This window comes from Oryx dammah, unplaced genomic scaffold (assembly GCF_014754425.2).
Source record: "Oryx dammah isolate SB20612 unplaced genomic scaffold, SCBI_Odam_1.1 HiC_scaffold_25, whole genome shotgun sequence".
NCBI classification, from domain to species: domain Eukaryota; kingdom Metazoa; phylum Chordata; class Mammalia; order Artiodactyla; family Bovidae; genus Oryx; species Oryx dammah.
The window spans coordinates 98,178,057-98,205,750 of NW_024070209.1; the positions used below are offsets into that span (position 1 = coordinate 98,178,057).

At 56.7% G+C, this 27,694-nt stretch overlaps 1 protein-coding gene across 3 annotated transcripts; it reads left to right on the top strand.

The window, feature by feature from the left end:
• Nucleotides 1–103: 103 nt before the first annotated feature.
• On the top strand, nucleotides 104–27,694 carry LRRC8A (leucine rich repeat containing 8 VRAC subunit A). 3 transcript variants are annotated; one of them, XM_040225317.1, is made up of 5 exons: nucleotides 130–219; nucleotides 3,415–3,521; nucleotides 4,622–4,764; nucleotides 18,750–20,914; nucleotides 25,789–27,694. In XM_040225317.1, the coding sequence occupies exons 4-5, from the start codon at nucleotides 18,758–18,760 to the stop codon at nucleotides 26,062–26,064; spliced, it is 2,433 nt and encodes an 810-aa protein (XP_040081251.1). In that variant the 5' UTR covers nucleotides 130–219; nucleotides 3,415–3,521; nucleotides 4,622–4,764; nucleotides 18,750–18,757; the 3' UTR covers nucleotides 26,065–27,694. The 3 variants fall into 3 exon arrangements, with proteins under 3 accessions (XP_040081250.1, XP_040081251.1, XP_040081252.1); XM_040225316.1 differs by lacking the exon at nucleotides 4,622–4,764 and having other exon boundaries at nucleotides 104–219; XM_040225318.1 differs by lacking the exons at nucleotides 3,415–3,521; nucleotides 4,622–4,764.

Consider the following 27,694-nt stretch of genomic DNA (forward strand, 5'->3'; position numbering starts at 1 on the left):
GCGGGTGAAGGCGAGGAGAAGAGCGCCCCTCAAAAGATGGCTACGCCCCGGGCGCCGCGTTCGCGCCCGACGGTGACGTCACTTCCGGGGCGGAGGAGGCTGAGTGGTGCAGTGAGGGACAAACAAAAGGAGGCGCCGGAGGGGCGCAGTGGCCGGCAGCGGGACAGAGCGGCAGGGGCTCGGGGCTGCCGGCAGGGCGGCCGGGCGCGGCGGGCCCAGGTGAGCGGGTGGGGAGGGGAAGGGGGCGCGAGCTGTCATTTCTTGAAATCAACTCCTGGACGTCCCCGGCTAGCTGCCCGGCCCCAGCCGCCTTGGGCAGCTGGGACTCTGCCCACCGGGGCTGGCTCACTGGGGGCCTCCCGCGTCAGCTCGGTTCTGCCTGCCTCCGGGTTCCCCGCGCCCTGGGTCACAGGGGTCCCCCCCAGCCTCTCCCCGGCGCCGCGGCGCGCGAGCCCCCTCCCAGGCACCCTAGTGCCTCCCTGCGCTCTACATACCGGGAGTTTCCGCCTCGGCTCCCCCAGGTCCCCTTGTCATCCCCTGGGTTCCCCCAGATCCCCACCCCTCCACACACACACACTCCCCCACTTACTGGAGGTTCCACCTCTGGGCCCTCTCCTTGGGACCTTTTTTTCCCCCCTTTTTCACAGGTTCTCCTGGGCTCCTGGCCCGTTCCTCTTCCCTTGGAACCCTCCCTCCTTTGGATCGGGCGGGAACTGTGCCCTGACTTGGTGGGGGGAGGGCAGATTCCCTGACGAGGCTCTTGGGGGCCTGTCTGGGCTGGGGTTCCTGGGAAGCCCAGTCTAGGGGTCTGAGGTTCTGAACCCTGCCGGCGTCTTGTGCATCCAGATGGGCCTGAGAGCCAAGTCTGATGAGGTGCGGGCCGGAGACCTCGCAAAGTTGGCTGCCCAGCTGAAGCAGCATAGCCATGGGTTCTTGAGGCTTCCTGATGATTCTGCTTTCCCCTGGTCTGGACTGGAGTGAAACCGGGATTGGGCTGATTCTCTGCCGGTGCCAGTGCTGCCTTTTTTGGGAAGGAAGAGAGATGGTTGGGGGTGTTTCTGGCAGCAACCTCCTCCTGATGGGGACTTGGCTGGAAGGGTGGGGCCGTCTCTTCCCTAAGGGCTCTTTCCCTGCCTTACCCCCCTGAAGCCTTTCTGGGATGAGGTGTGAGGGAAAGGGAATTTGGGCCTAAATTGTAGAGGAAGGATTTGGTGGAGCTTAAAAGCTCCGAAGGGCCTCTCCTATCTTTTCCATTAGGAATTACCTTATTCCCCTGACGAACTGTGTATCCTGCCGGCTGCGTAGACAGACGGGCAGACAGACAGACTGGAGGCAGGAGGAGGAGGTCTGATGTTGGTGGCTCTTCTTGTGGAGGGGATGGGGGAGTGAGAGTTTGTTCAGAGGGACTGGGCAGCGTCTTTGTGAAGGTCAAGTTTGGCTCTGGGCAGGGAGGGGGAAGCAAGGACAGATGACTTGTGCTGGAGGACTGGCTTTTGGAGAGGTGCTGGGGCGTGAATGACTGGCCCCCGCCGCCCTGTCTTCCCAGTTTTAGAGATTCTTTGGGGTTACCTCCCATGCCCACCGGGCCTTCCAAGGGCTGTGGAGCACACAGCAAGGGCCTGAGGAACGTTTGTGACTTCCCCCTGTAACTCACCCAGATCCTCCATCTCTTGGGCATGCCCACTAGGAACCTGTTTCCTCTGCAGACTTTGAGTGGTCCTTCTGGACAGTGGGAGCTTGTGAGGATTGTCCCAGTGGGTCAGAACTCAGGGGGCTGGCTTGGCCTGGACCTCGCTTGTAGAGTTGAAGGGAAGGGATCAGCCTGTTTTCCTTACTCTCCTGAGAGTGGAGATGATTCTGGATTTTCACACGCTGATGGTGTAAGACCTCATGGCGAGTCAGGTGGGTTAGGTGTGGGGCTCTAGAGCCCAGCACACCTCCTCTCCCTGCCTTAACTCATTCATTCATTCAACCATCCTTTGGTAAGTGCGTGGCCTGGGCCAGGAATGGTGCTAGGAGAACACGGTCCCTGGCTAGTAGTCTGGGAGGAGAGGCAGACAGGAAAACGTTGACACAGCGGCCAGCATAATGCTAGCAATGTCTCAGAGGCAGCCCAGAGGAAAGAGGCATTAGCTGTGGCTGAGTGTGCAGGGGAGTGGTCTGTGTGTTTCCCGGAAGAGGAAGGGTAAGGAGAATCAGTGCCAGTGAGTCCTGTGGCTTGAGTTCTGGGCTGGCCTCTGCCATGGGCAAGTGACTGGCTTTCCCAGCCTCGGTGTAAATCCCTCTCCTTGCCAAGTCGGATGGGGGTGAGGGTAGAGCCTGGCTTCCGTGCCTTCATGGACCCAGGTGCTTCTCTGCCCAGCCGCCATCACTCTGCGTGGGGCTCTCTGAGAGGCTGGAAACCGTCTCTTGCTTCTTTCCTCGCAGCAGAGCCTGAGCATTGAGCAGCTGTGAGAAACGTTCCATGGCATAAGCAGCTGAAAGGCGCCACGATCGCTTTGTCTGTGTAACCATCTCCCCCCACCCCCCACCACCCCTTTCCCCTTCTTACTCCTTGTCGTTTCCCCCTTCACTAATGGCTGGGCCACACTCCCAGCGCCTGGCTGGTTTAAAGGCTCCCCCTACCTGGCAGAGGATGAGATGGTTGGAGGGCATCACTGACTCAATGGACATGAGTCTAAATGGACTCTGGGAGATATAGCGAAGGACAGGGAAGCCCCGCGTGCTGCAGTCCACGGGGGTCGCGAAGAGTCGGACACGACTGAGCAACTGAACAGCAGCAACAGCCCTATAGTGGTCTGATCACACTTCTCTCCCCACCCTCCTGACCTGTGAGCAGTTCTGAGCAGAGTGCTTGGCATGGCGTAGATGCTCACTAAACGCTCTTCGACTGTGGACGATGGTTGGATTTTGTTTTCTAGTCGAGCTGAGGGCATGTCTCTGCCTGGATCCGGCTCACCCCTCTGCAGCTCACCTCTCGCCACTTTCCACCTCCAGCCCTGGATCCAGCCAGGCTGAACCGCTCAGCGTGCTCTAGAAGTCATGTTGTCTTCCCTCCAGGCAAACATGTGCTGTCCCTTCTGCCTGGAATGCTCTCTTTCCAACTCCCACTCTTTCCCAGGAAGTCAGCTTAGGCAACACCCTCTCCAGGGAGCCTTCCCTGACCCAACTCGTCTGGGTCTAGTGCTTCTTCCCCGTTCCCAGAGGGCCCAGGTTCCCCCAGCAGAGCCCCAGGCACTCAAGAGCCAGTGATAACTTTTGCCTTGGCATCTCCCCAGTAGACTGTCTGATTCTCTGGCGTCACCCTGGTCCAGGCCAGGCAGCGAGCAGGGGCTCTGAAACTGTCGGCAGCCCAGCAGGTAACGCTGATTCCCACACACCTCCCTGCTCACGGTAGCTCTTGCTTCCTCGTAGGCAGGCGGCTTCCATGGAGCGAAAGGAATGCCAGGACCCTGCCCAGACAGACGTGGGCCAGCCTCAGCACCATCAGCTAGCTCACAGATAGCAGAGCCGTCCTCAGGGTAAGGACTGGGCCCCCTCCCTCCAGGCCACCCTTGGCCCCCAGGCAGGGGGCAGAGGGCAGTGTCCCTGTCCCCACAGCCCTTTGCTCTTCTTGCTGTAAGGCCAGGGCTTCTAGGACGGGGCGCAGAAGACAAAGCTCTTCTTTCTCCCAACTCAGGGGACAGCTGCGTAGCATTGGGGCTTCCCAGGTGGTGCTAGTGGTAAAGAACCTGCCTACCAGTGCAGGAGATGTGGGTTGGATCCCTGGGTTAGGAAGATCCCCTGGAGGAGAGCATAGCAACCCACTCCTGTATTCTTGCCTGGAGAACCCCATAAACAGAGGCATCTGGCAGGCTACTGTCCGTGGAGTCACGAAGAGTCAGACACGACTGAAGCGACTTAGCACATATATGCACACCATACCCAGCAGGTGTGAACCTGCATTGTGAACCCCTGGTTTTTGTCAGTCTTGGGTGGTGGTCATCCTGTCTCGTGACCATGTTTCCCAAGGTATGTTCCGTGGGACACCAGTTTCTCTGAGCACAGTGGTCAGGTGACTCCAGGAACAGTAACTTGTCATGGTCCGGGCTGCAGGACCTCTCAGAGCCTTGACAGGTGTCTCAGAGCTGGCTGAGAGCGTGAGTCTCTGAGAGGGAGCCAGCGAGCTGTTTTTCCCCTACACTGTCACGTGGACATCTTTGAACATGGTGGGTGTCTTGGCCTCTGCTTTGGTGAACAGTTCCCAAAGGCAGGAGCGTCCACCGGTTAGAACCCAGACGTTGTGGTCAGACCTGGGTGTGGGTCCCAGCTGCCACATGCTCGATAAGTGACTGTGGGCCAGTCGCTGTGCCTCTCGGAGCCTCAGTTTCCTCATCTGTGAAAAGAGGGTAATATTAGCTCCTTGCCTCCCCTGAGAGTATCTTGAAGATTAAATATGTCGATACAGGGAAGGTGGCTCAGGGTGTCCTCAAACATGTTCTCTAAGCATAGTGGGTGTGGGTATAAGCTGCTTAATAATTTGTAAAACAAACCTAATCAATGATTTCTTTGGTCATTTGTGGAAGCTCAGACAGTGGCCTTGATCCACCCTCACCCACCTCCCCACCCCTGCTGTTTATAGACATGGAAACTGGGGCTCAGAGGAAGGAAGCAACTCATCGGGTCCGGAAGGCAGGGATGTGGGGCTGGAGCCAGGTCCTGGAATCCCAGACTGGGGTCCTTTATTCTCCATGCCTTTATCTCCCACCGTGGCTTTTTGTTAAGGTAGGCCTTGCCCTCCCCAGCCTGGATTTTAGAAGAAATGGTATCTCCAATGTTTTTTGTTTGTTTGTTTTGCTTTGCTTTGTTTTTGTAATTACCAGCAAAGTTGCATGCCCTCATGCGTTTTTTTGTTTGTTTTGTTTTGATTTTAATGCCTTGTGGAAAGCTCAAGTCTCCTGTGATCCCCCTCCAGAGACCTGAGAGGGGAGGGCTGGATTTGCTCACATGCATTGTTAGCATTTGCCTTTTTTTCCTAAAATCAAGTCAGTCCTGTTAGAGCTGCTGGTTTGCTGCTTGCTCTTGTCTCATTTCGCAGTCCTCCCTGGACCTCTTTCCCGATGAGGGTCGAGCTGTGGGTGAGTCCCTTCAGAAGGTCCCTACCCACTCCCGTTCCTCCCACCCACAGTGCTCCCCTGCCTCCCCTTCCCGGGGTTTCTGAGCTGTTTGTCGGGACATTTACAGCAGCAGAGGGCGGTGGGAAATGCCTGGTGTGTGATTCTGTTGACTGTCCTGTTTATTGGGACAAGGTCAGCAAACCCCAGGCCTGCCCCGTAGGAGTTTCCCGTTGGTTTTGAGGAACTCTGCCAGCGCCCCCTGCCCCAGTAGTGGAGGCCTGAGCTCAGTTCTCTGGCCAGCGACGAGCAGGAAGCAGTACATCCTACTTATCTGAGATCAGAACTCCTCCTCTTTGCTGGGGAGGAATAGCCTGGGCCAGCCCGAGAGGTTTTGGCCTCCAGGTCTGGGCCCTCTTCTGTCTGCCTTAGGCAGGGCCACAGTGTGGCATTGGCCTGAGCCTGGCCCTGACTCGGTTCACCAGGCCGTCCTGGTGGATGGTTTGGTCTCGTCCCCCGAGCACTCCTCTTAGGTTTTAGCCTTGAGGGTGGACAGGCGAAGCGAAGGTGGGGCGCTGCCCTGGGGCCAGGATCTCAGGATACCCCGCTGGGTCGTAGATACCTCTGGCTAGATTTTTTTTTTTCCGGCAGGAGGGACCCCTGGGTAGCCTGATGGGCAGGACCACCCTGAGAGTCAGGTCTGTGCAGAGATGCGTCCCTCCGCTGGCGGAGCTCGGCTTTCCATCCAGACTGTCTGCCTCTCCCGTTTCTTCTTCCCAGTCTTTCCTGGAGTCTTTTTCCTTCTGGCACGGGCCTCTTTGGGCCCGCTCTGGCGGGGGCCCCGGACCTGGCCTCTCGGTGGACGACGCTCTGCTCGCCTTCCTTCCAGCAGCAGAGCCTTCGTGTGGCTGTGGTCTGAGCCCAGGTGGTGGGCTGGTCACCATGAAGTTTGCCGTCTGACACACCACAGTCTCCTGGTTGAGGGCGCATTACTTTTCCAGGTGAGGAGACCAGGGCTGGAGGTATGAAGGTTCTTGCTGGAAGTTGTACAGTTCAGGTGGTAGAGCCAGGATGTGGACCTGGGTCTGTGTGTCTGGGCAGCTGTGCTTTTTTTTTCTGATCGATACCTGTTTTGTTTTTTTTTCTTTTCCTTTCCATTTTTTTTTATTTGGCTGCACCAGGTCTTAGTTACAGTATGTGAGGTCTTTAGTTGCAGCATGTAAGATCTAGTTCCCTGACCAGGGATCGAACCCGGGTGCCCTGCTCTGGGAGCACAGAGTCTTAGCTACTGGACCACCAGGGCAGTCCCAGCCTGTGCTCTTTCTAGCCCACCTCTCGTTTGTCTTTTTCTCTAGGTTCTCAGGCTTGTGGGTACTTCAGAGTTGTTTGGGAGCTTGTTCAAAATGCTGATTCCTCTGGACCCATCACCACAGGCCTGCAGCGACTGAGTAGGGGGTGGGCCCAGGAATTTGCATTTTGAAGAAGCTCCCCAGGCCGTCGTGGGGCTGAGGACCTGCCAACCATGCCGGTGGACACTGACCAGGGCTTCTCCACTGGCCCTGGTCTCAACCTCCATCTGCCATCAGGTGCCCTTGGCATGGAATCAGGGCTGGGCTCCCTTGGGCCCTGGATCTTAGTGACTTCCTAGCGTGTGTAGGGTGGGAAGGCTGAGGTTTCTAGAATGACTTTTCCTCCCAGCCACAAACATCTCCTGCTCTCTTCCCCGACGTGTTTCTATTGCATTTCACATCTCGTAGGAAGTTCTATGTTTAACTGTCTCTTGAGGACTTAAAACCTCCAAATTAAATGGACACTGAGATACAGCCTCAAGTCTGGAGGGTGTTCCACCGGAGAAGCAGCTGTAAAATTCCACGGCTCTCACATGCCACCTGGGCACCCCAGAGGCACCTCCACCAACCTCATACCCCTGGCAGAGTCGGCCTGTGGACGGACATGCCAACCGGGTACAGCCGCGCGGAAGTCCTGCCGTCATGTCTCCTGGCTGGATACCTGGGGGCAGCCCTTTCCAGTCTGGAGAGCTGGGCAACAGGCAGCTTACCCTTGGCCAGGCCCCCCTCACTTGCAGTCCCCTGGGACCTCGGCAGATACGTCTGTGACCTCTCTTTGGGGCCTCTGCCCACTTTTCATACCCTGTCTGGGAAGGCGATGCTGGTGTTCATTCTAGATCAAGACCTGTCTTCAAGGCCCTTCTGTCCCGCATGGAGCCAGACCCAGAGCTGGGCTTCCTCCCAGAGTTTCCTTAAAGCTGTACCTAAGAGACCAGAGATATCGGAGGATGGCCTTCTGGAGTTCCCTGCAGAGACCTCGATTCCAGGTACCCCTCTGGAAACAGGGATCTTGTCCCAGGAAGCATTTGCAGGGTTCTGGGTGCCCAGGTAGACCCAGGAGACCTGCTGGCCTTCGAGACAGGCAGGCATGCAAGGGAAAGGCAGATCAGACGGGTGGCGGTCTTTCCCGCCATCTCCTAGCTATGTGGCCTCGGGCAGGCCAGTTAACCTCCCTGGGCCCGACTTCACACCCCTAAAGGGACTGATGAAACCTCCTGTAAAAAAAAAAAAAAAAGCAGCTAACATTACAGAGTCTTTCTATGAGGCAGGCTCTGAGCCAAAAGCTTTCTATGGACCGCCTTGTCAGTCCTCACCGCCGCCCTGACCAGGAATACCATTTCCTAGATGAGGAAACCAGGGACCTGGGAGGGAAGTGACTCCCAGGGCCACACGCCAGTGAGGCGGGGAGCTGTACCAGGTTCCTGGAGGTCGGGAGCCGAGGCCCGGACGCGTCAGGCCCGGTGCTGACGCGCAGGCCGCGTCAGTGAGCCGGAGCCCATGGCAGTAACACACCCACCTGGTGGGCGAGGGGGCCGGCCTGAGCCTCGGACCCAGCCTGCGGCCTCTGTGTGCTTGGCTTGGGGAACCAAGGTGGGTGTCCTTCACCGGTCACCTTTCCCCCGGGAGGCCACCGCACTCTTGCAAGAGCGCTTGAGGACCAACCTGTTTGGGAGGCCCAGCCCACATGGAGAGCAGTTTGGAACTGAAACTTGTTCCCTCCCTGCTCCAGACTGCCTCCCTTCTTCTTTCCCCGAAAGTGAGGGTGTGCCCTTCGACGCAGGGCACATGGAGCCAGGCAGCACCCCCAGCCCGCAGCTGCTGACTCACCCCGGTGGGTGTGAGGGCCTCAAAGGCAGCGCCGGCTCTGGGGCGGGTGGGGGCTGGGTGTCCCAGATGATGGGTGGGCCCTCTCCTCCCCCCGCCACCACCCCCCGCCATCTACCCCCGCCTCCGGCCCCTGCTCTGGGAGCAGAGGAGGCCCCAGGGTGCTGACCAAGGAGCAGATTCACAGGCCCAGAGTGCACCCAGGGCAGGGCCAGTGACCCAGTGTCTTCCTCGGATCTCTGGGGAAAGGCCCTTCCCCCTTCCCTGGGAGAGCCTTGGAGGGCCAGCCTCCCCAAGCGTGGTACAAGGAAGGGCGAGGGGGGCCAGCCTCGGCCTCCCCTCCCTCCTGCCTGGGAAGTATTCCCAGCCTCTCAATTTGGGTTTTAACAAAGGGCTCTCTGTGCCCTGTTTACCCACAGCCTGGCCAGCCTGCCACGGCTCAGGTGTAAAAGCCAAGCGCTGCGGGCCAGCGTGGGGGTGGTCGGAGTCTGCCTGCTTGGCCACCCTCTGGACGGAGGGGCGTCATGTCGTTTCTTCGACTTCCTTCCCCATCTGTGAGAGGCCCTGCGAGGACATCAACAATGTGGAGCGGGCTTGACCCCTCAGGGTGGTTCTGCGGGTTGCTCGCCAGCTCTCTGTCCGGTCCTGGAGTCCTGAGCTGGGGCTGCAGGAGCCCAAGGCCCTGGAGTGTGGCGTCTGAGTCCTTGGAGGTCCTGGGGGCTCGGGGATGCCTGGTCTGTGCTTGGAGGGGCTTGTGCTTGGGGCTCAGCCCTCTCTCGGGTATCTGTCGCCCAGTAAATTCTGGGAGGGCTCTCTGCAAAGGCAGGTGGATTAGATCAGCACAGTGCACCTCCCTGTGTGCCGGCCTTGGGTTGTCCCATAGACGTCCACTGTGTTCTTTTTAATTCTCACACTAAGCCTCTGAGATTGGTACTGTAACATTCCCATTTTATAGTCAAGGAAACTGAGGCTCAGAGAAGAGCACTCATTGGCCCCAGGCTCTGAGCCCACCCACGCTGAGGCCTGGCCTCCCTGCACCCCACATGCGTGTGTTAGGGCACACTTGGGTAGGGCAGGCAGGAGCAGGCGAACCTTTTTCATACTTGACAGATAGCAGATACTAGTTCTTGTAAACTCTTTTACACTCTTCAGAAAGCACACAATGAGGAAGGTCTTTTGTTTCTTTTCCCAGTAATTTTTTTCTACTCACAAAAGTACCAGATTTGAGTACCAAACATGGAAATCATAAAGTATTTGTCCATTTTGTGACATTTTATATCACTTTATAATACATGATACATCATGTATCTTAAAGATTGGTCAGCATTTTTTTTTTTTTGACTGTGGCTGGTGGCTCGTGGGATATCAGTTCCCTGACCAGGGATTGAACCCAGGTCACCACAGTGAAAGCTTGGAATCCTAACCACTAGGCCACCAGGGAACACCCAGCATCTTTTATTATTACTTAATATCTCTTGGACATCTTTTGGGTCACTGTATACAGATATGAGGTAGGTAGCATTGTTTTTGTTTTAAAGTTGCAAAAAACAAGTCTTGGGCTAAATAACTTGCCTGGTGTGTTGTCGTTTAGTTGCTAAGTTGTATCCAGCTCTTTTGCGACCCTATGAGCTGAAGCCCGCCAGGCTCCTCTGTCCATGGGATTTCCCAGGCGAGAATACTGGAGTGGGCTGCCATGTCCCTTCTCCAGGGGCTCTTCCCCACCTGGAGATGGAACCTGCACATCCTGTATGGACAGGCAGATTCTTTACCACTGACCCTCCGGAGATTCACAGATGCGCCTGGAGTCATGACTTGTTTCATGCTACAGCTGGATTTGAACCCACATCTCCCCAACTCCAGAGCTATTGCTCTTCACACTCCCTGGGATCTGTCTGCCACCACGGGGAGAAGAGGGGCCCTCTGGGTTGCCTCAGGAACCCGGTCTCACTTCTCTCCACCTGCGGGTGCTGCCCAGTGGAAAGGGTCTGGCTACTTCCTGCTCACTTCCGCGTCTCCCTGGGGCAGGGAGGACCAGGCGGGGGTGATGCTGCGTTGCGCAGTATCGTCAGAGGCCACAGGTGCTGCTGCGCTGGCCAGGAGCAGGGCAGGTAGAAAGAGTGGAGTCTGCTCCCCTGGCGATGGCCTAGTAGCTGCTGCCTCCTTCTGAGCCCCGCAGGTGCAAAGACCAGAGAGCAGACCAGTCCAGAGGGGGAGAAACAGACGGTTATTGTGGTGAATTCTGTATGAGACAGTTTAAGCACCTGCAAAAGTTATGAAACTAGAACAGATATCTTTGTACCCAGGACTTAGCTTTGCCAGATCTTAATGTTTTGTAATTGCCTCAGATACACACACACACACACACACACACTCTCTCTCTCTCTCTCTCACACACACACACACACACACACACTCTCTCTCTCTCTCTCTCAAATCATTTCAGATGCAGTAGAAGCCTTTTCCCCAATCCCATTTTCTTCCCTCTTTAGATGAAATTATCAGCTTGATTTTGGCGCTCTCCTTACACTTGGTAAAGAATCTGCCTGCAATGCAGGAGCTTCAGGTTTGATTCTGGGTCAGGAAGATCCTGTGGAGGAGGAAATGGCAACTCACTCCAGGATTCTTGCCTGGGAAACCCCACGGGCAGAGGAGCCTTAGAGGGCTACAGTCCATGGGGTCGCAAAGAGTTGTGCATGAGTTACTGACTAAACAAGAACATGCATGTTTCTAATACCTGTGCTGCACTTGGGTATATACATTGCAGAAAACCTTAGATAATGTGTGTATTCTATAGCTTGTTTGGAGGTTCAGCATTGTTTTGGACATTGTTTTGGGAAGGAAATGACAACCCACTCCAGTATTCTTGCCTGGAAAATCCCATGCACGGAGACTTGTGAGCTATAGTCCATAGGGTCACAGAGAGTTGGCCTCGACTAAGCACTTCACTTTCACTTTTTTTTCATGTTGATACGTGTTGATACTTTCATTGCTTCAGCATTTCACTGTATTCTCAGAGTAATTCATCCTTTCTCCTGTTGTTGGATATCTAGGTTTTTGACTTTTTGCTATCAGGAACAACACTGGAGTGATCATTTTTGTCCGTGGCTTCACACATACGTGTAAAGCAACCCTCAGAGCCTTAGGAGCCAAATTGCTGGGTCAGAGGATGCATGCATGCGTTCTATCTTCTCATCTAAGAATTCAACATTTTTGGCCAATGGCAGGGGAGTGAAATGGCTGGTGATTGTCTTAATTTGCATTCCCTGATTAACAACGAGATTAAGAATTATTTCATACATGAATTTCCATTGTGTTTTTTTTTTCCTGTGCATTGTCTATTCATGGTTTGCCTTTTTTTTCCCCCCTATTGATTTGTCTTTTCTGTGTATCTGGAGGAGTTCTGGCTTTGTTCTGGGTATTAATCCTTTGGCAGGTAAACTCACTGCCAGTGTCTCCTCCAGGTCTGTGGGTACATTTCACTCACTAGGTCCTTTGATGTGCGTCCATTTTAACTGTAATGTGGTCCATAGATGAGCCTCTTCCCGTAAGGATTTGTACTCATTTGGGATAAGAGATCTTTCCCTGTCCTAAAGACATTAAGGTGGTCTGTTAGGTCTTGAATTCATTGGAGTTTATTTTCCTGCAAGTCAATAGATGGGGCTATGCTTTTCTTCTGTGGGTAACTAGGCCAGCTCCATTTATGGACGCCCGTTCTTTTCTCCCCAGCCTGCAAAATCGACACTGTCACTGTCTCCGTTTCCAGAAATTTTGGGGTCTCTTAGGCTTGCTCGGGGCTTCCCTGGTGGCTCAGAGGGTAAAGCATCTGCCTGCAATCCCAGAGACCCGGGTTCGATCCCTGGGTCGGGAAGATCCCCTGGAGAAGGGAATGGCAACCCACTCCAGTATTCTTGCCTGGAAAGTTCCATGGACAGAGAAGCCTGGTAGGCTACAGTCCATGGGGTCGCAAAGAGTCGGACACGACTGAGTGACTTCACTTACTCGCTTAGGCTTGCTCTTCTAGGCCCCTGGTCCCTCCATCCATCCCCACATCAACGCCCAATTGGTCCAATTCCGAGCCCTTTCTAGTCGATCTCCTCCCACGTTCTTCCCAGGTGTCGTAGCTGTTCTTGATCCTTGGGAATCTTGATTTTTAAAAATCTTGTTTTTCTTAATTCCCTGAGTAACGTATCCTTATAACAGAAAACAGAGGTAAGTTTGGGGTTAAAAAAAAGGTTATAAACATCCGTCTAATGTCACTGTCAGTGTTTTTTAAATATACGTCTAAGTTAGCGCAGAAGGCTTATTCCTCTATTGTGGTCTCATCACCTCCATTTTGCATTGAAAATATTTTGTCATGTCGTCAGGTCATCACGTGTTTTGGTGTAACATGTTTTCATTGTTTCATAGTATTCCATCATCAGATCATTAAATAGGTATTTAACTGATCACCCAGTAACAGGCATCTGGATGGTTTCCAATTCTCCTGGGGTATAAATAACACCACGGTGAATGTTCCTGTAACTAAACTTTTGTCCTAGAATCTTGGCCTGACGATTGCCCACCTCCTTCCTGTCACCTCCTCCTCCCAGCTCAGCCCAGTTCAGCAAACCTTTACTCCACTTTCTGTGTTCCGGACTCTGCATGGGGACTGGGATGAATCTGGAGCGGTCCCTGCCCTGCAGGGCTCCCAGCCTACCTTGCTGACCTCTCTATGGGTAATCTCTTGCCCATGAGCTTTCACGCGGTGCAGCTGGGGTGAATCCCAGCTCACTGACCTCCAGGAGGACATGGTCAGTAGCTTTAAGTGATGCCTCTGTTCTGGAAGAAGGGTTAGAGCAGAGGACAGCAGGACACACGGCCTTTTTGTCTTTCTCAGCCGCCTGGATTTCAGCCCTTTAATCTTTGTCTTCTATTCAGGATCCTCTCCAAACTCTCCACCTCTTGGGGTAGAGACCTGACCCACCCAGACTCCCCATGCCCCCCCCCACCAGATTGCCCTCTGAGAACCACAAAAGAACACCTGAACTCGCCACCTGAGGGCTCAGTGTTTCTTTCTTTCTTTTCTTCTAGGCTCTATTTATTTTAAATTCTATGCTACTTTTCAATCACATAGGTAATGCCTGCTGGTAAAAACATTACAGTTTCCTTTCATCCTGCCTCCTGTTCCCACTCTTAACAGGGAGCCATTCCCCAAGTGGGTCAGGGTTTATCAACATGGCAACGTATTTATTTATTGTTCTGAATCTCGCTTTATTTTCAAAATGGCGTTACATACAGAGCTCCTTTATTCTGCTGAAAAGGCCCTGTTGCATTCTGGCGGCCTCTTGAAGGGACCAGGATCTGCTCACCGCCCACCTCTTGTGTGCCCGGCCTCGTCTAACTGTGTCCCCGTGCCAGGTGTCAGGGCCAGCGTCGCGGGCGCTTTTCCTTCTGTTTTCTTCCATCGTGCTCCGGGTCTGTGCTCTTGTCATCCACCCATCAGCTGTCTGCTGAAGTCAGGATTGCCGTCGGGGGCCAGGTGTGTGCCTGTCTCAGCCTCATTCCACAGATGGGGGGACCAAGGCTCAGAGGGGTGAAGCCCCCTGCCCAGCGTCACTCCACTACTGAGTGGCAAAGCCCACCTGGCCCTCCCTCTAAGCCCCCATCACCGTACTCCTTGCTCTCCACCTGCCTGAGGTCCCTCCCCCCCCCACAGGTTGTCTGGGAAACCTCACTCCTGTGACTCCCTGATAGTCCGGAGAGTTTGGCAGGGCATCTGTTACCACGGGCATTTTATCACAGAGAGACGAAGTCTGGGCTGCTGGAGGCGCCTCCCCCTCCCTGCTGGCTTTAGGCAGGGGTGGCCAGGACAGTGAGTGAGTGTCTGGGTGATGCCAGTGGGGAGGGAGGTGTTGGAGTGAGCCGAAGCCTGGATCACACGCCCCATGATCCTTGACTGCCTTATGCAAAACGTGGGCACACCCATGGCAGATTGTATATTCCTCTCCTGATGGGGAAACAAGCCCCAGAGAGAAGCTCTTGCACACCTCTGCTGGGGGCAGTCCTGGCTGCAGAGGCCTCAGTGCAGGAAGGGGATGAATGCACTGCCTGCAGGAAACTTTCTGAAAAGGACGTTTTCTGTAACTGGGAGAAAAGGTCCCCACTCCCTTAAATCTGCCCCCTTCACCTTATAGTGCTTTCCTGACCTTCCCCAGGTAGGCCTGGGGTAGCTGTGGGGTGGGAGCTGCTCCCTGGAAATGCTGCTTGTCGGGGCTCCACCCCAGATCTGGGTTGAAGGTGACAGGCAGTGTGATGCTGGGCACATGACCTCTCTCCCCAAGTCTCAGTTTCCCTATCTGTAAAATGGGCATGTGGAATATTAGTCAGCCTGGAAAAGGAAGGAAATTGCTTCCTTTTCCTGGCACCTGCTACTCAGATGGTAAAGAATCTGCCTGTAATGCGAGAGACCCAGTTTCGATCCCTGGGTCAGGAAGATCCCCTGGAGGAGGGCATGGCAACCCATTCCAGTATTCTTGCCTGGAGAAACCCCATAGACAGGGGAGTCCAGCAGGCTACAGTCCATGGGGTGGCAAGGAGTTGGACAAGACAGCGACTTCACTTTTACAACATGGAGGCACCTGGAGGACATTATGTTAGGTGGACGAAACCAGTCCCCAAGGGACAAATAGCACATGATCTGCTTCTGTGAGGTCCCTGGAGTAGTCAGATTCATACTGCAAGAAAGAATCCCGGAGCTCGGGCTGGAGCGGGGAGCGGGGAGTCAGTGCTCGGTGGAGACAGTTTCAGTTTTACGAGACGAGAAGAGTTCTGGAGATGGGTGGTCGGTGATGGCCACGCAACAGAACGAAATACCTTACATGTGTTTTACAGCAATAAAACAGTTCTGAGAAAATAAGGGAGGGAGCCAGCAGGGCGCACTCCGGGCTCCGAGGGCTCTGGGCTGGGCCCTCATTCTCAGAACAGGGAGTGGCTCCAGCTGTGGGTGTCTCTTCACCTTGAGTCACCAGCTCCCTGCGCTGGCCCTCCCTGCCTGAGGGGGCTCTGCTCCTTCCCCTGGGGAGGGCTGGGCAGGAACCAGGAGGGAAGGGTGCCCACGATTGCCTTAGCTTCCTCCCTGGCCCCCACCCCCTCTCTGCCAGGCCAGCCCACCACCCCCAAGCCACGCCCTTCCCCCACCCCACTTCTTCCCCTTGCCTTCTCAGGCACGCTCTTGATACCTTTATTTAGCGCCTGCTGTGTGCGGCAGACCCTTGCCCTCCAGCAGCATCTGGGTGGAGGTTGAGGATGGATGACAACCAGCCCAGGCTGCCTGCTGCCCTCTCTGCACAAAGTGCTTTAGAAGCTTAGGATTCTCTGGGCCTTTCCCAAAGCCGTGCAAGCAACCTGCCTTGACTACCCAGCCGTCTCTTCTTGTGGACCCATCCAGGGGAAGGCGCCGCATCCCTGGCCCCCTGGGGACGAAAGCCTGGGCTTTGGCACCTGTGCCTTCTTTCCAGATTTCCCCCAAAACGCCATCAGAGAGGGGCGGGGACTTGTCCAGAATCCCACAGTGAGTTGGTGGCAGAGGCCAAAACGTGGTACAGCTAGAGGGCAACCCCCCACCTCCCCAGGTCCGCCCCCAACGAGGCCAGGCCTGCCCTTGTCAGTTGTGTGGCCTGGGCCCCTGGCCTGACCCCTCTCAACCCCTGTGTCTTCTCCTTGGGCTGAGGAGGTGCCAGGAGCCCCCAGGACCATCACAGGACTATCCCCTCCACGAAGCACTTCTCAGCAGGGAGGGGTAGCCATGGTTTACAGAGTTCAGAACGAAAGTGTTGAGGGGGCCAGGAGGAGCCAGACACACTGGGTGGATTGGATGGTCTCCCCCTCGGAGCCTCCGGGTCCCTCACCTGTGATGGAGAGTGGACCTCCCACCTCAGACCCAAAGCAACGCAAGCAAAGCCCAGGGCAGCAGGGCCTGGTCCTCCTGGTGCGAGAGGCAGGCTGTTCTCCACTCCCCCAAAGCAGCGAGGCTGCAACCACATCCTGCCTGGTCAAAGACTGCCCCCACCCCCAGTGCCTGGCAGCCTGCCTTGGCGGTCCCAGCCCCGGACTTTCCAGGGGCAGGCTCTAGCACGCCCTCGGGCCCTCGGTCCTGTCCCCTCCTCCCTTCCGGTCGCCAGTCTTTGGGCGCCTGCCTGGATGTGGACTTGGGGAGCCAGGAAGGGAGGGAGGAGTTGTTGGGGTGTCATTCAGCTGTGGGGGGGGGCCCAGCTGCGTGATTCAGCATCCCCTGGATGCCCGCTCGCCCAGGAGTGTGGGTGGCTCAAGGAGCCAGTTGGTCATTAGAGGGCCTTCCTGCGGGGTGGACACTTACCAGGAGGGCCGACCCCCTGGGCTGGAGCCGCCAGCCCAGGGCGGGTAGTGGTGTCTGCTGGCCCCACGGTGACCTGAGCTCTGGGAATCCTGGCAGGAGGGGGTCAGGAAGCGGGACTCCTGGGCTCCACCTCTTGGCACTGCCCTGTGTGGGGCCTTGAGCAGTGGGGGGACAGCCAGCCTGAGCCCTGGTGAGGACTCCTGTGGGGAGGCTTCAGTTTGGTCTCGGCTCTGCCCCGATTGTAGAGTGACATTGGGCAGGTGATGCCGGTGAGCCTCTCAGTTGTCCCCGTCTGTGAAATAGGGCCAAAGATAGGGCCCTGCATCTGGATGTCAGAGCGACTCCACGAGGTGGACCCCATGGTAAGGGCTTAGCCTGGTGCCTGGCACGTGTCCATCGGTTGAGCACCCCGCTTCCCTTAAGGGCTCTAGGTTTGCCTCCCTCCTGTCCTTACCTGTCCCGGCATGCCCACGATGATATGAGCATCTGTCGTTTGCAGGGAGGCCCTGTCCTCCGAAGTGTTCGTCACTATTAATACTATCAGTAATCAAAATAAGGTCTCCAGTCTCATAACCTGGGACCTTTGTGCCTCTCCCCACAGACCCATTTGTCAAAACACAGGTATTTAAATCTTGGTTTAAAAATCTAGACTCTGGATTAGAAAACAGTAAAATGTAAAAATCACTTTTTCAGGGAATGTTCTTTTTAAAAATTTTTATTTATTTGGCTGCACCGGGTATTAGTTGTGGCCTGTGGGATCTATTTCCCTAACCAGGGATTGAACCCGGGCCCCCTGTGTTGGGAGTACAGAGTCTTAGCCACTGGACCATCAGAGAAGTCCCCAAAATCATAATTTTATTTGTGAAAGGACTGGAAGGTTATCACTCAGTGAAAAGTTAACAGGGGTGGGTGACTCTGGGTGGTGTTCTTACAGGTTTGTTTTTTTTTTTTTTTCCTGTCCACGCTTTATACATTTTCCTGACTGTTCTCCAGTGAACACCTAGTCCCTTTCTTGTCTGTTACAGCCTCATGGCCCTAGCAGCATTGTAAGAGTGACATGTCCTGGCAGGGTGCTCCCTGCCGGCCCAGGGATTCAGGGTTTCTTCGCGGGTTGCGGGTTCACGTTGTTGCACACCTTCCCCCTGGCTGCGCTTCCTGAACGTTGCCTTGAAGTCAAGCGTTAAAAAAAAACCAGGCTCCCAGGACCTGCCGAGTGGAACTCTGCAGGGGGAGAATCTGCTGCTGGTCTAAATTTCTTCACAAACACACGTGGATGCACGCAGCCGGAAACAGTCTGACGTAAACGCCCTCAGCGCGTGACCCTGTCATCCTGCTTTCTAGTCCTCGCTGCCCAGCCCCTCCTCCAGGCACCCGTCATTACAGCCTGCTGTGTGTTTGTCTTTCCTGCCACTCTCCCCACACACCCAGAATCCTGTGTGGCCATATTTACACACACACACACACGTGGAATGTTTTAAGCTTCCTTATTTGTTGTATAGAAGCTAGTTCATAGTCCACTCCCTCTTCTACACTTGGCTGTTCTCACACTTCGAATAAATCTCTTCAAAGACTTTGAATTAATCTCCTGGTGGTCCAGCGGTTAGGACTCTGACCTCTACTGCAGACGGCCTGGGTTCAATCCCTGGTGGGGGAATTAAGATCCCGCAAGCTGCACGGCCACTCTTAAGATCACTGGTGTGGCTTCATGGCACCTGGTTCTGAAGGAACTGTAAGTTTTCAGCTGGCCCCTCTGGTTGGTCTTATCATTAACAGGATGGGGTCTAGACAGGACTTCTGGACTATTCCTGCTGGAAGGAGGGGATCTCTATGAGGCTCTTTGGTGATCTGTCCGCATGGCCCGGACTTCATGCCTCAGCCTTCCTATCTGTGGGATGGGGAGGCTGCCCACCTTCCCTGTGGTGGTTTCCCTCCAGCCACCCAGTGACCATCTGGTTTCTGGACCAAGGCCACTCCGCGGGCTGCCCTGTGAGTGTTGCCCAGCTAGTGTGACTCACAGCTAGCCTCGAGGTGGAATTTTGGACAATGGGTCCATAGTCTCCTGCCCCTGCCCCCCAGGTCTCAGAAAGCCCAGCTACCCCCTCAGTAACCCTCTCCCGTGGTCCCTTTCAGGTTGAACCATGATTCCGGTGACAGAGCTCCGCTACTTTGCGGACACGCAGCCAGCGTACCGGATCCTGAAGCCGTGGTGGGACGTGTTCACCGACTACATTTCCATCGTCATGCTGATGATCGCTGTCTTCGGGGGCACGCTGCAGGTCACCCAAGACAAGATGATCTGCCTGCCCTGTAAGTGGGTTACCAAGGACTCCTGCAACGACTCGTTCCGGGGCTGGGCGGCCCCCGGCCCAGAGCCCCCCTACCCCAACTCCACCGTCGGGCCGGCCCCCGACCCCGGCCCCACCGGCATCAAGTACGACCTGGACCGGCACCAGTACAACTACGTGGACGCCGTGTGCTATGAGAACCGCCTGCACTGGTTCGCCAAGTACTTCCCCTACCTGGTGCTTCTGCACACGCTCATCTTCCTGGCCTGCAGCAACTTCTGGTTCAAGTTCCCGCGCACCAGCTCCAAGCTGGAGCACTTCGTGTCCATCCTGCTCAAGTGCTTCGACTCGCCCTGGACCACGCGGGCCCTGTCGGAGACGGTGGTGGAGGAGAGCGACCCCAAGCCGGCCTTCAGCAAGATGAACGGCTCCATGGACAAGAAGTCGTCGACGGTCAGCGAAGATGTGGAGGCCACCGTGCCCATGCTGCAGCGGACCAAGTCTCGGATTGAGCAGGGCATCGTGGACCGCTCGGAGACGGGCGTGCTGGACAAGAAGGAGGGCGAGCAGGCCAAGGCGCTGTTCGAGAAGGTGAAGAAGTTCCGGACCCACGTGGAGGAGGGGGACATTGTGTACCGCCTGTACATGCGGCAGACCATCATCAAGGTGATTAAGTTCATCCTCATCATCTGCTACACCGTCTACTACGTGCACAACATCAAGTTCGACGTGGACTGCACGGTGGACATCGAGAGCCTGACAGGCTACCGCACCTACCGGTGCGCCCACCCGCTGGCCACGCTCTTCAAGATCCTAGCGTCCTTCTACATCAGCCTGGTCATCTTCTACGGCCTCATCTGCATGTACACACTCTGGTGGATGCTGCGGCGCTCCCTGAAGAAGTACTCGTTCGAGTCCATCCGCGAGGAGAGCAGCTACAGTGACATCCCCGACGTCAAGAACGACTTCGCCTTCATGCTGCACCTCATTGACCAGTACGACCCGCTCTACTCAAAGCGCTTCGCCGTCTTCCTGTCGGAGGTGAGTGAGAACAAGCTGCGGCAGCTGAACCTCAACAACGAGTGGACGCTGGACAAGCTGCGCCAGCGGCTCACCAAGAACGCGCAGGACAAGCTGGAGCTGCACCTGTTCATGCTCAGTGGCATCCCCGACACTGTGTTCGACCTGGTGGAGCTGGAGGTGCTGAAGCTGGAGCTGATCCCCGACGTGACCATCCCGCCCAGCATCGCGCAGCTCACAGGCCTCAAGGAGCTGTGGCTGTACCACACGGCCGCCAAGATCGAGGCGCCCGCCCTGGCCTTCCTGCGAGAGAACCTGCGGGCGCTGCACATCAAGTTCACGGACATCAAGGAGATCCCGCTGTGGATCTACAGCCTGAAGACGCTGGAGGAGCTGCACCTGACGGGCAACCTGAGTGCTGAGAACAACCGCTTCATCGTCATCGACGGGCTCCGCGAGCTCAAGCGGCTCAAGGTGCTGCGGCTGAAGAGCAATCTGAGCAAGCTGCCGCAGGTGGTCACGGACGTGGGCGTGCACCTGCAGAAGCTGTCCATCAACAATGAGGGCACGAAGCTCATCGTGCTCAACAGCCTCAAGAAGATGGCCAACCTGACGGAGCTGGAGCTCATCCGCTGCGACCTGGAGCGCATCCCGCACTCCATCTTCAGCCTCCACAACCTGCAGGAGATCGACCTCAAGGACAACAACCTCAAGACCATCGAGGAGATCATCAGCTTCCAGCACCTGCACCGCCTGACCTGCCTTAAGCTGTGGTACAACCACATCGCCTACATCCCCATCCAGATCGGCAACCTCACCAACCTCGAGCGCCTCTACCTGAACCGCAACAAGATCGAGAAGATCCCCACTCAGCTCTTCTACTGCCGCAAGCTGCGCTACCTGGACCTCAGCCACAACAACCTGACCTTCCTCCCCGCTGACATCGGCCTCCTGCAGAGCCTCCAGAACCTGGCCGTCACGGCCAACCGGGTGAGTGGCCCGTGGCAGGGCAGGGGTGTGTGTCTCTGGACAGTCTGGCGCCCCTGAGTCTGGGGTCTGCAGCTGTGGTTCCCAGAAGCACCTGGGGGAGGAGCTGGCTGAAAATCCAGATTCCCAGGTGGCTTCCCCCACCCCCCCGACCCCCCAGCCCAGACCTGCTGAATCAGGATCCGTGGACTGGGGAGCCTGTCTCGACTGCAAGATGCTGCCGAGTTCTGCTAGGAGGGATGGTGTGCCGGTCCCTAAGGTGGCTTTGGGCAGGTTCGTTGGAGACAGGGATGTCCACAGGCAGGAGTCTTCTCTGTCAGGGCTTGGTGGTGGGAGGCAGGACTCGGCCTAGGGCTTGTGGTGTCTTCCTCAGCTTGTCCTGGACCAGACTTGGAGCCCAAGATGGGCCTACCCAGGACAGAAACTCTGTGGGTGCCTGGTGCACCTCCCAGAGCCACTCATACCCTCTCCTCTCTCTGCCTGTCGAGGGTGGTGAAGGGCAGAGTTGCACTTCGCTGGGGCTGGCTTGTCACCACCTGTCTTTCTGGAGAGGAAATTGTGCAAACTGTCGTGGGCCTGCAGAGCTGAAGGCCACACCCTGGCGGTGATCGAGACCTTTTTCGGTTCCTCCGCACCCACCCCTTGCCTGTCCGGGGAAGCACCCCTCCTACCCAAGGGCCCCTCTGTGAAAGCAGGCGGGTAGAGGTTTGAAGGCAGGTGGTCCTGTGGCTCTGTGGCCTGGCCTCTGCCACAGCTGCTGGGGTGCCTTCCCTTTGCCCTGCCCACTCCTCCTGGGGACATGATGCTGGAAGGAAGTCTTCCTAGTTCCTACTCTGGGTGGAAACCCTCTCGAAGGGAGGTGGGTGGTTTCAGGGAGGACAGCAGGGGCTTGCTCCAGCAGTTGGGAGGCAGCAGCCTCTGAAATGCCCCCATTCCAGGGAGGGACACACCCTGTCCAGCATCACTCATGCAGGAGGGTCAGGCACCCCAGACCTGACCGCTGGAACCCCTCCACTCTTCCCCAAGCCTCTCTCCCTGGAAACCAGAGATTGTGACAAACCGTTCCTTTCCCCCCCATATTATACGCATGTGCACGTATGAGAGCATACAGAGGTGCCGGTCGGATCCCAGGCTGCTTCACTCTAGAGATCCGCCCCTGGGGCCCAGGACAGGCCCACCGCCCACCAGTCAGGAAAATTTGACTCCTGGGAGCAGCCCCATTTGGGGAGGAGGGGACAACCACAACCTTTTCTTCAGCATGTGGAGGGGGACCAGGCGGCTCCCCGCCAGATACCCGGTGGAGGAGGGTGTGGCCGGCCCCCAGCCAGGCGCCCCGTCCTGCCCACCCCTCCCGCCCCCCCAGCTCTTTGCTCCAGGCGCAGCTGTCAGGGTCACGCATTGACTGAGGTCACCCTTCAGGAAGCGGTGGCGGCGAGGCACGCAGTCCCTGAGGAAGGAGACCCTCTGGCCCCCAGTTTAGCACAGTGCTTCATCACGTCCTGTCCCCACCCCCTGGAATCCCAGAGGCCTTCGTAGGGAAAGAAAGTTCCTTCCAGCCAGACTTGGTCGCGCTCCTCCTCCTTCCCAGCGGGAGCCCTCCCCGCCTTCCTGCCTCCCTCTGGGCCTGACGGTTCCTTGGTTCCTCCTGAGTCACCCCCCAACACTCCCGGGCTACTACCTGTGAAGTGGACAGGGTAGGTGAGTGTGGGTCGACTCAGGCCCTCACCTCAGGTTTTCTCGGGTTTCAAGTCATACTGAGGAATACCTTGTTAAGGGTCGTATTCCTTATGTGGTTATTCGAATATTCATTCATTGATTTGGCAAGTGTTCTCTGTGCACTCCTAGTGGGGAGTGAAGAGACGGGGGTCCCCAAGAACCAACAAGGCCCCCTGGTCCATCCTGACCTCACTGCTTGCAGGGACAGACGGGTAACTCGAAGTTAGCACCTTGGACTGTGCCGGGGGCTGGGCTCAGCCCGAGGCAGGCAGGTCTCCTGGAGGAGGGGACGTCTCACCTGGCCCTGAGGGATGAGGAGGAGTCAGCCATGAGAAGAAGAGAGGGAACTTCTAGCAGGTTCTGTCCACAGGGAACTGAAAGCCGGGGGTGGACCAGTGAGCTGAGCCTCTGGAATTGGACTCTCCCCACCACCGAGGCCAGGGCTGAAGGCATCTTGTTTTTCCCACTTGGTTGCAGATTACCTGCCTCGTGTCCCTTCCTTCCCTCTGCTCTCTGACGACCTGGATCTTGACTCTCCTGTCCAGTGCCTGACTTGGGGCAAACTGTCCACCAAATTCCTGCTGACTGATTGAGGGAGGAAGGGTCTGCCTTGGAATGCAGAGAGCTGGCTCTCCCTGGAGCTCCAGGGAGGTGGGGGTGGGGCAGGACAGAGGTCCAGAGCTATAGAAACCTGTGTGCAGTGTCTTCCCTGCGGTCCAGTGGTTAAGACTTCGCCTTCCAATGCAGAGGGTACAGGTTCCATCCCTGGTTGGTGAGCTAAGGTCCCACATGCCCTAGAGCCAAAAGAATGCAAACTTAAAAAAGAAACAATATTGTAACGAACTCAGTAAAGACTTTACAAACTGTCCACATCAAAAATAATTCTTTAAAAACAAACCTGCTTGCAGCTGTCAGGAGGGGGTGAGGCCTGTTCTCACTTGGCTGCCTGGGTGGCTGGAGGGTCCTTGAGGCGGGACGAGGCACTGGTTTTCAGAGAGGAGAGGGTAGGTTCTGTGTTGGGATGTCCAGGGGACCAGGTTAAGTCAGCCTGAACCTGTCCAGGAGTCATCCCCCAGGCTCCTGGGTGAAGATCGGTCCTTCCCGAGTCTGGGAGGGGTGGGGGCTGGGGAGTGTGGCTGGAGCCTTTGGGAGGGGCAGTGGAGAGCAGGGCCAGGCAGGTGGGCCCACAGCCTGTGCAGGAATCGGGTGATGACAGAACATGGGCAGGTCCATTGGATGAGGAGTGCCCGCGGGTGGCTCTGGCCGGGTAGTTTCCAGGGCGGGCAGGGGTAGAGGCCGGCTCCTGGCGGGCCAAGAGAGACGGCGTCTTTCTAGGCAGTTTGTAGGGAAGGTCGCAGAGGCTCCTGGGAGGGTTGTCTTGTTTTTTCCAAGGACCAGGTGGACTTGAGGGGTAGCCAGTGTTGACGGAGGAGCCGTCGAGGTCCTTGAGGAGGTGGGCGAGGGCGGGATTGGGGTGATGGGAGTCGGCTTCGTGCCTTCAGTGCATGAGCACACCTCAGGAGGAAGGACGGGAGCAGCCAGGGCGGGGGACCGAGGCCTCAGAGCCACCTTCCCCTCCCTCTGTGCGGCCTGCAGAGAGCTGGCCGCAGAGCTGGGGGTGCCCCAGGGAGGGAGTGTGTTGGGGGAGAGCCCCGATGTGAACCCCAGTTCTGCCACCCGCTGGTCCAGTCCTTCCCGTTCCCCGGCCACTGTGTCACCGGAGGAGGCCAGTTTTGGGTGCAGTGGGGTCTCTGGGAGGCTCTGGTCCTGCTGGAACCCACTTCTCATCTGTCCTCTGGCCTTCCTGGAGTCCCTGCCTACCTGGAGGCCATGCCTGCCCGATTCCTGACCATTGGGCACATCAGTGGCAGGTTTGCAGGCCCAGGTCAGGAGTCTCCTTTAAAACATCCACAGTGCCCCTCTTGGCATGGCCTCTGCCTGGCCTCTGCCTGGCCTCAGCATCCTCAGCAGGAACATGCGGATGGTGACAGAGCAAGCTGCCCGTCACCCTTCCGTAGGCTCGGGGCCCATCCCCTGGCTCCTGCGCTGCTGGAGGGCTCCCTTTTGGCCATATCTGAAGGAGCTGGTTGTAGGAGAACAGGCTGAGGAAGTGCTCCTGTCTGTAGCTGATTGCTCACAGGAGGGCAGGGAGGAAGCCAGCCTTTATGGGGCTCTTCCCGTGTGTCCCCACCCAGCTACACCCTTTGCTCCTTGCTCTACCAACAGAGTGGACAGAGAGCACGGACTCTTGAGCCAGATTCATGTCTTTTCCACCGCTTTCCAGTTGTGAACCTCTCAGCAGACTGGATCCTTCAAGGCCTCAGTTTTCTCATCTGTAAAGTGGAACAAGTGTTTCCAAAGTACTTAGAGGTCGTTCTGAGAGTTCAACTATTAATAGCATCAGTGCTCGGAGTGAACCTGCCCTGTAGTAAGCGGCAAGTGGGTGTTGCCTCTTATTCAAACTTTGCAGAATCAGGAGAGGGCCCTGAATGGCCAAGACTGGGCTCCCCGCACCCACCCTCAGCCTGTGACTTGACAGATAAGGAAACTGAGGCCCAGGAAGGGGAAGTGACACAGCTGGGATTCTGACCCTGTTGGTGAGCTCTCCCTAGTTCTCAGCAACAGCTGAGGTTATAGAGTTTTCTCAGCAGGCTGCTGTGCTTTCATAAATTGTTCTTAAACCCAGCAGGACCCCCATCCTGGCTCCTGGTGAGCCCTGGGTGGTGGAGGAGGGGATAGAGCTGGTAGCAGCTGACTTCTGTGATTTGCTTTGGAAGGGGTGGGGGGTGCCAGGTGCTGGAAGACAGCAGGGATCATGGCACACCCAGCCCTGCCCTCTCAGAGTCCCTGGGTCTGCCAGTGACAGGAGATCAAGCAGTTTTACCACACAGAGGGATCAGTGCTGTTGGGGGAACATGGTCGCCTTAGGTTCCCAGGAGGTCAAGGAAGGCTTCCTGGAGGAAGTGACGGCAAAGCCAAGACATGCAGAACACGGGGGAGTTAGCCAGTCTCGGGCCCAGCTTGTGCTGGTCCCTGAGGTCCGGGGTAGCTGAAATGGGCATCAGAGAAGGTGCCAATGCCTGGGGGAGGGAAGCCGGGGGCCCCGAGGCCCAAGTCCCAGTTGCGTCTGCCTCACTGTGCCTGTTTCTCCTTACCTCTAGATTGAGGCACTGCCCCCTGAACTCTTCCAGTGCCGGAAGCTGCGGGCCCTGCACCTGGGCAACAACGTGCTGCAGTCGCTGCCCTCGCGGGTGGGCGAGCTGACCAGCCTGACCCAGATCGAGCTACGTGGCAACCGGCTGGAGTGCCTGCCTGTGGAGCTGGGCGAGTGCCCGCTGCTCAAGCGCAGCGGCCTGGTGGTGGAGGAGGACCTGTTCAACACCCTGCCTCCTGAGGTGAAGGAGCGGCTCTGGAGGGCCGACAAGGAGCAGGCCTGAGCATCCATGGGTGTGGAGCACGCGTGGCCCGGAGTGGGCGGCCTGCAGCCGGACCTCCATGCAGGCCTCGGGCCCAGGAACCCAGGAGCCCCAGACGGACCACCAGCCCAGCCTGTCAGCGGGGGCGCTGGAGCTGGGCCGGGTGACAGGACCGCACCTGAGGGGCTGGCCCCTTTTCTCCTCGAGACTCGTGCCCCCCAGGGCGGGCGCCTGAGGGGGAGATCAGAGACCTGCAGTCCGTCTCCCAGCGAGCGCAGTATTTGGACAATCAGGGCCTGCTCCCTGGAGGCCATCGCTGCCCCAGAGGCCGAGCTGACGCCAGAGGTCCAGGGACACCTTCTTAGTTCTTGGTATTTATTTTCTCCACCTCCCGCCCCCTCCCTCCAGATAACTTATACATTCCCAAGAAAGGTCAGCTCAGATGTGGGGGGTCTTAAAGGAAGGGTAGCCGTGTTTCCGTTTTCCTTTTCTTTGTGGTGCCGCCAGCATTTAGCGCCCACCCAGACGTGAGCAGAGCGGTCCAGGGTGAACCAGCTGTGAGACGGTCACCTCGGAGGTGCCAGGCTGGGCTCTGGGGGCACGGCCTATGGGAAAGCAGGCCGCCAGGCAGAGAAGCCAGGCCTGGGGTTTGCTGCCACAGTTGAGATTTTTTTTTTTTTTTTTTTGAAGGAGAAAGAAATTTTTTGAAAATTGATGGTTTGGGTATCAAAAAGAAAAAAAACAAACTTTAAAAAAAGGACACTAAAGGCCAGTGAGTTGGAGTCTCGGGGCAGGACAAGCGTCCTCCCTGAGCAGAGCAGCAGGGCACTGAATTGGCTTCCTTCCCCCGGGGTGCAGGCTGCAGGCTGCCTCCGGTCTGTGGTGACCTCGGTCCAGGAGTCTGTTCCTCTCCCCTCCTAGAGCGGGGATTATTTTGTTTTGTTTTTTTGGTGTCTTGTTTTCTTTCTCCTCCATGTATCTTGGCAGGCTCTTGTTTCTGTGGCTGTTGGCCAAAGGGAATGTTCTGGAGCTGCCAAGAAGGGAGGGGACTCGGGTTGGCTAATCCCCAGATGAACGGTGCTCCGCCCCCGCCCCCCTCCCCCCGCCCCCGGCCTGCCCGCTCGCCCCGACTTTGTTGCAGTGTTAAGGAGTCCAGAGGAGCCACCTCACCTGGACTCTGCTTTCCCACCTCATGTGTCGTGAGTTAGCCCAGTGCCACCACTAGCCTGAGCTGCTGACATCAGCGCTGTCCCCACCTGGTGACGTGCCACCCGGTCCTTCAGCACGGGACACCTGGAGGCGGGGTCGCCACCGGGCTAGACGGGCTCTCCAGGTTCTGGATACGGTTTCTGTCCCAGGCGCCCAGCCCACGCAGCGCCTGGTGGCGGGAAAGCCAGCTCACTTTATTGAGATCAGTCTCTGGGGTCCCCGCCACCTTTGATCGATCACTTGGACACTAAGGCACGTTCTAGCGTCTCTCGTCTTCACGATTATGTCCATTTGTCCATTTGTGTTTTCCGCGCCGTGTCATCAGATGTAATCCTCAGAAATAACGCACACTAGCCTCTGACAACCATGAAGCAATCCGTTACACATGGGTCTGAACTTGTGGACTCGGTTCAAATAGCAAATAAACCTATAACAGAAAGTG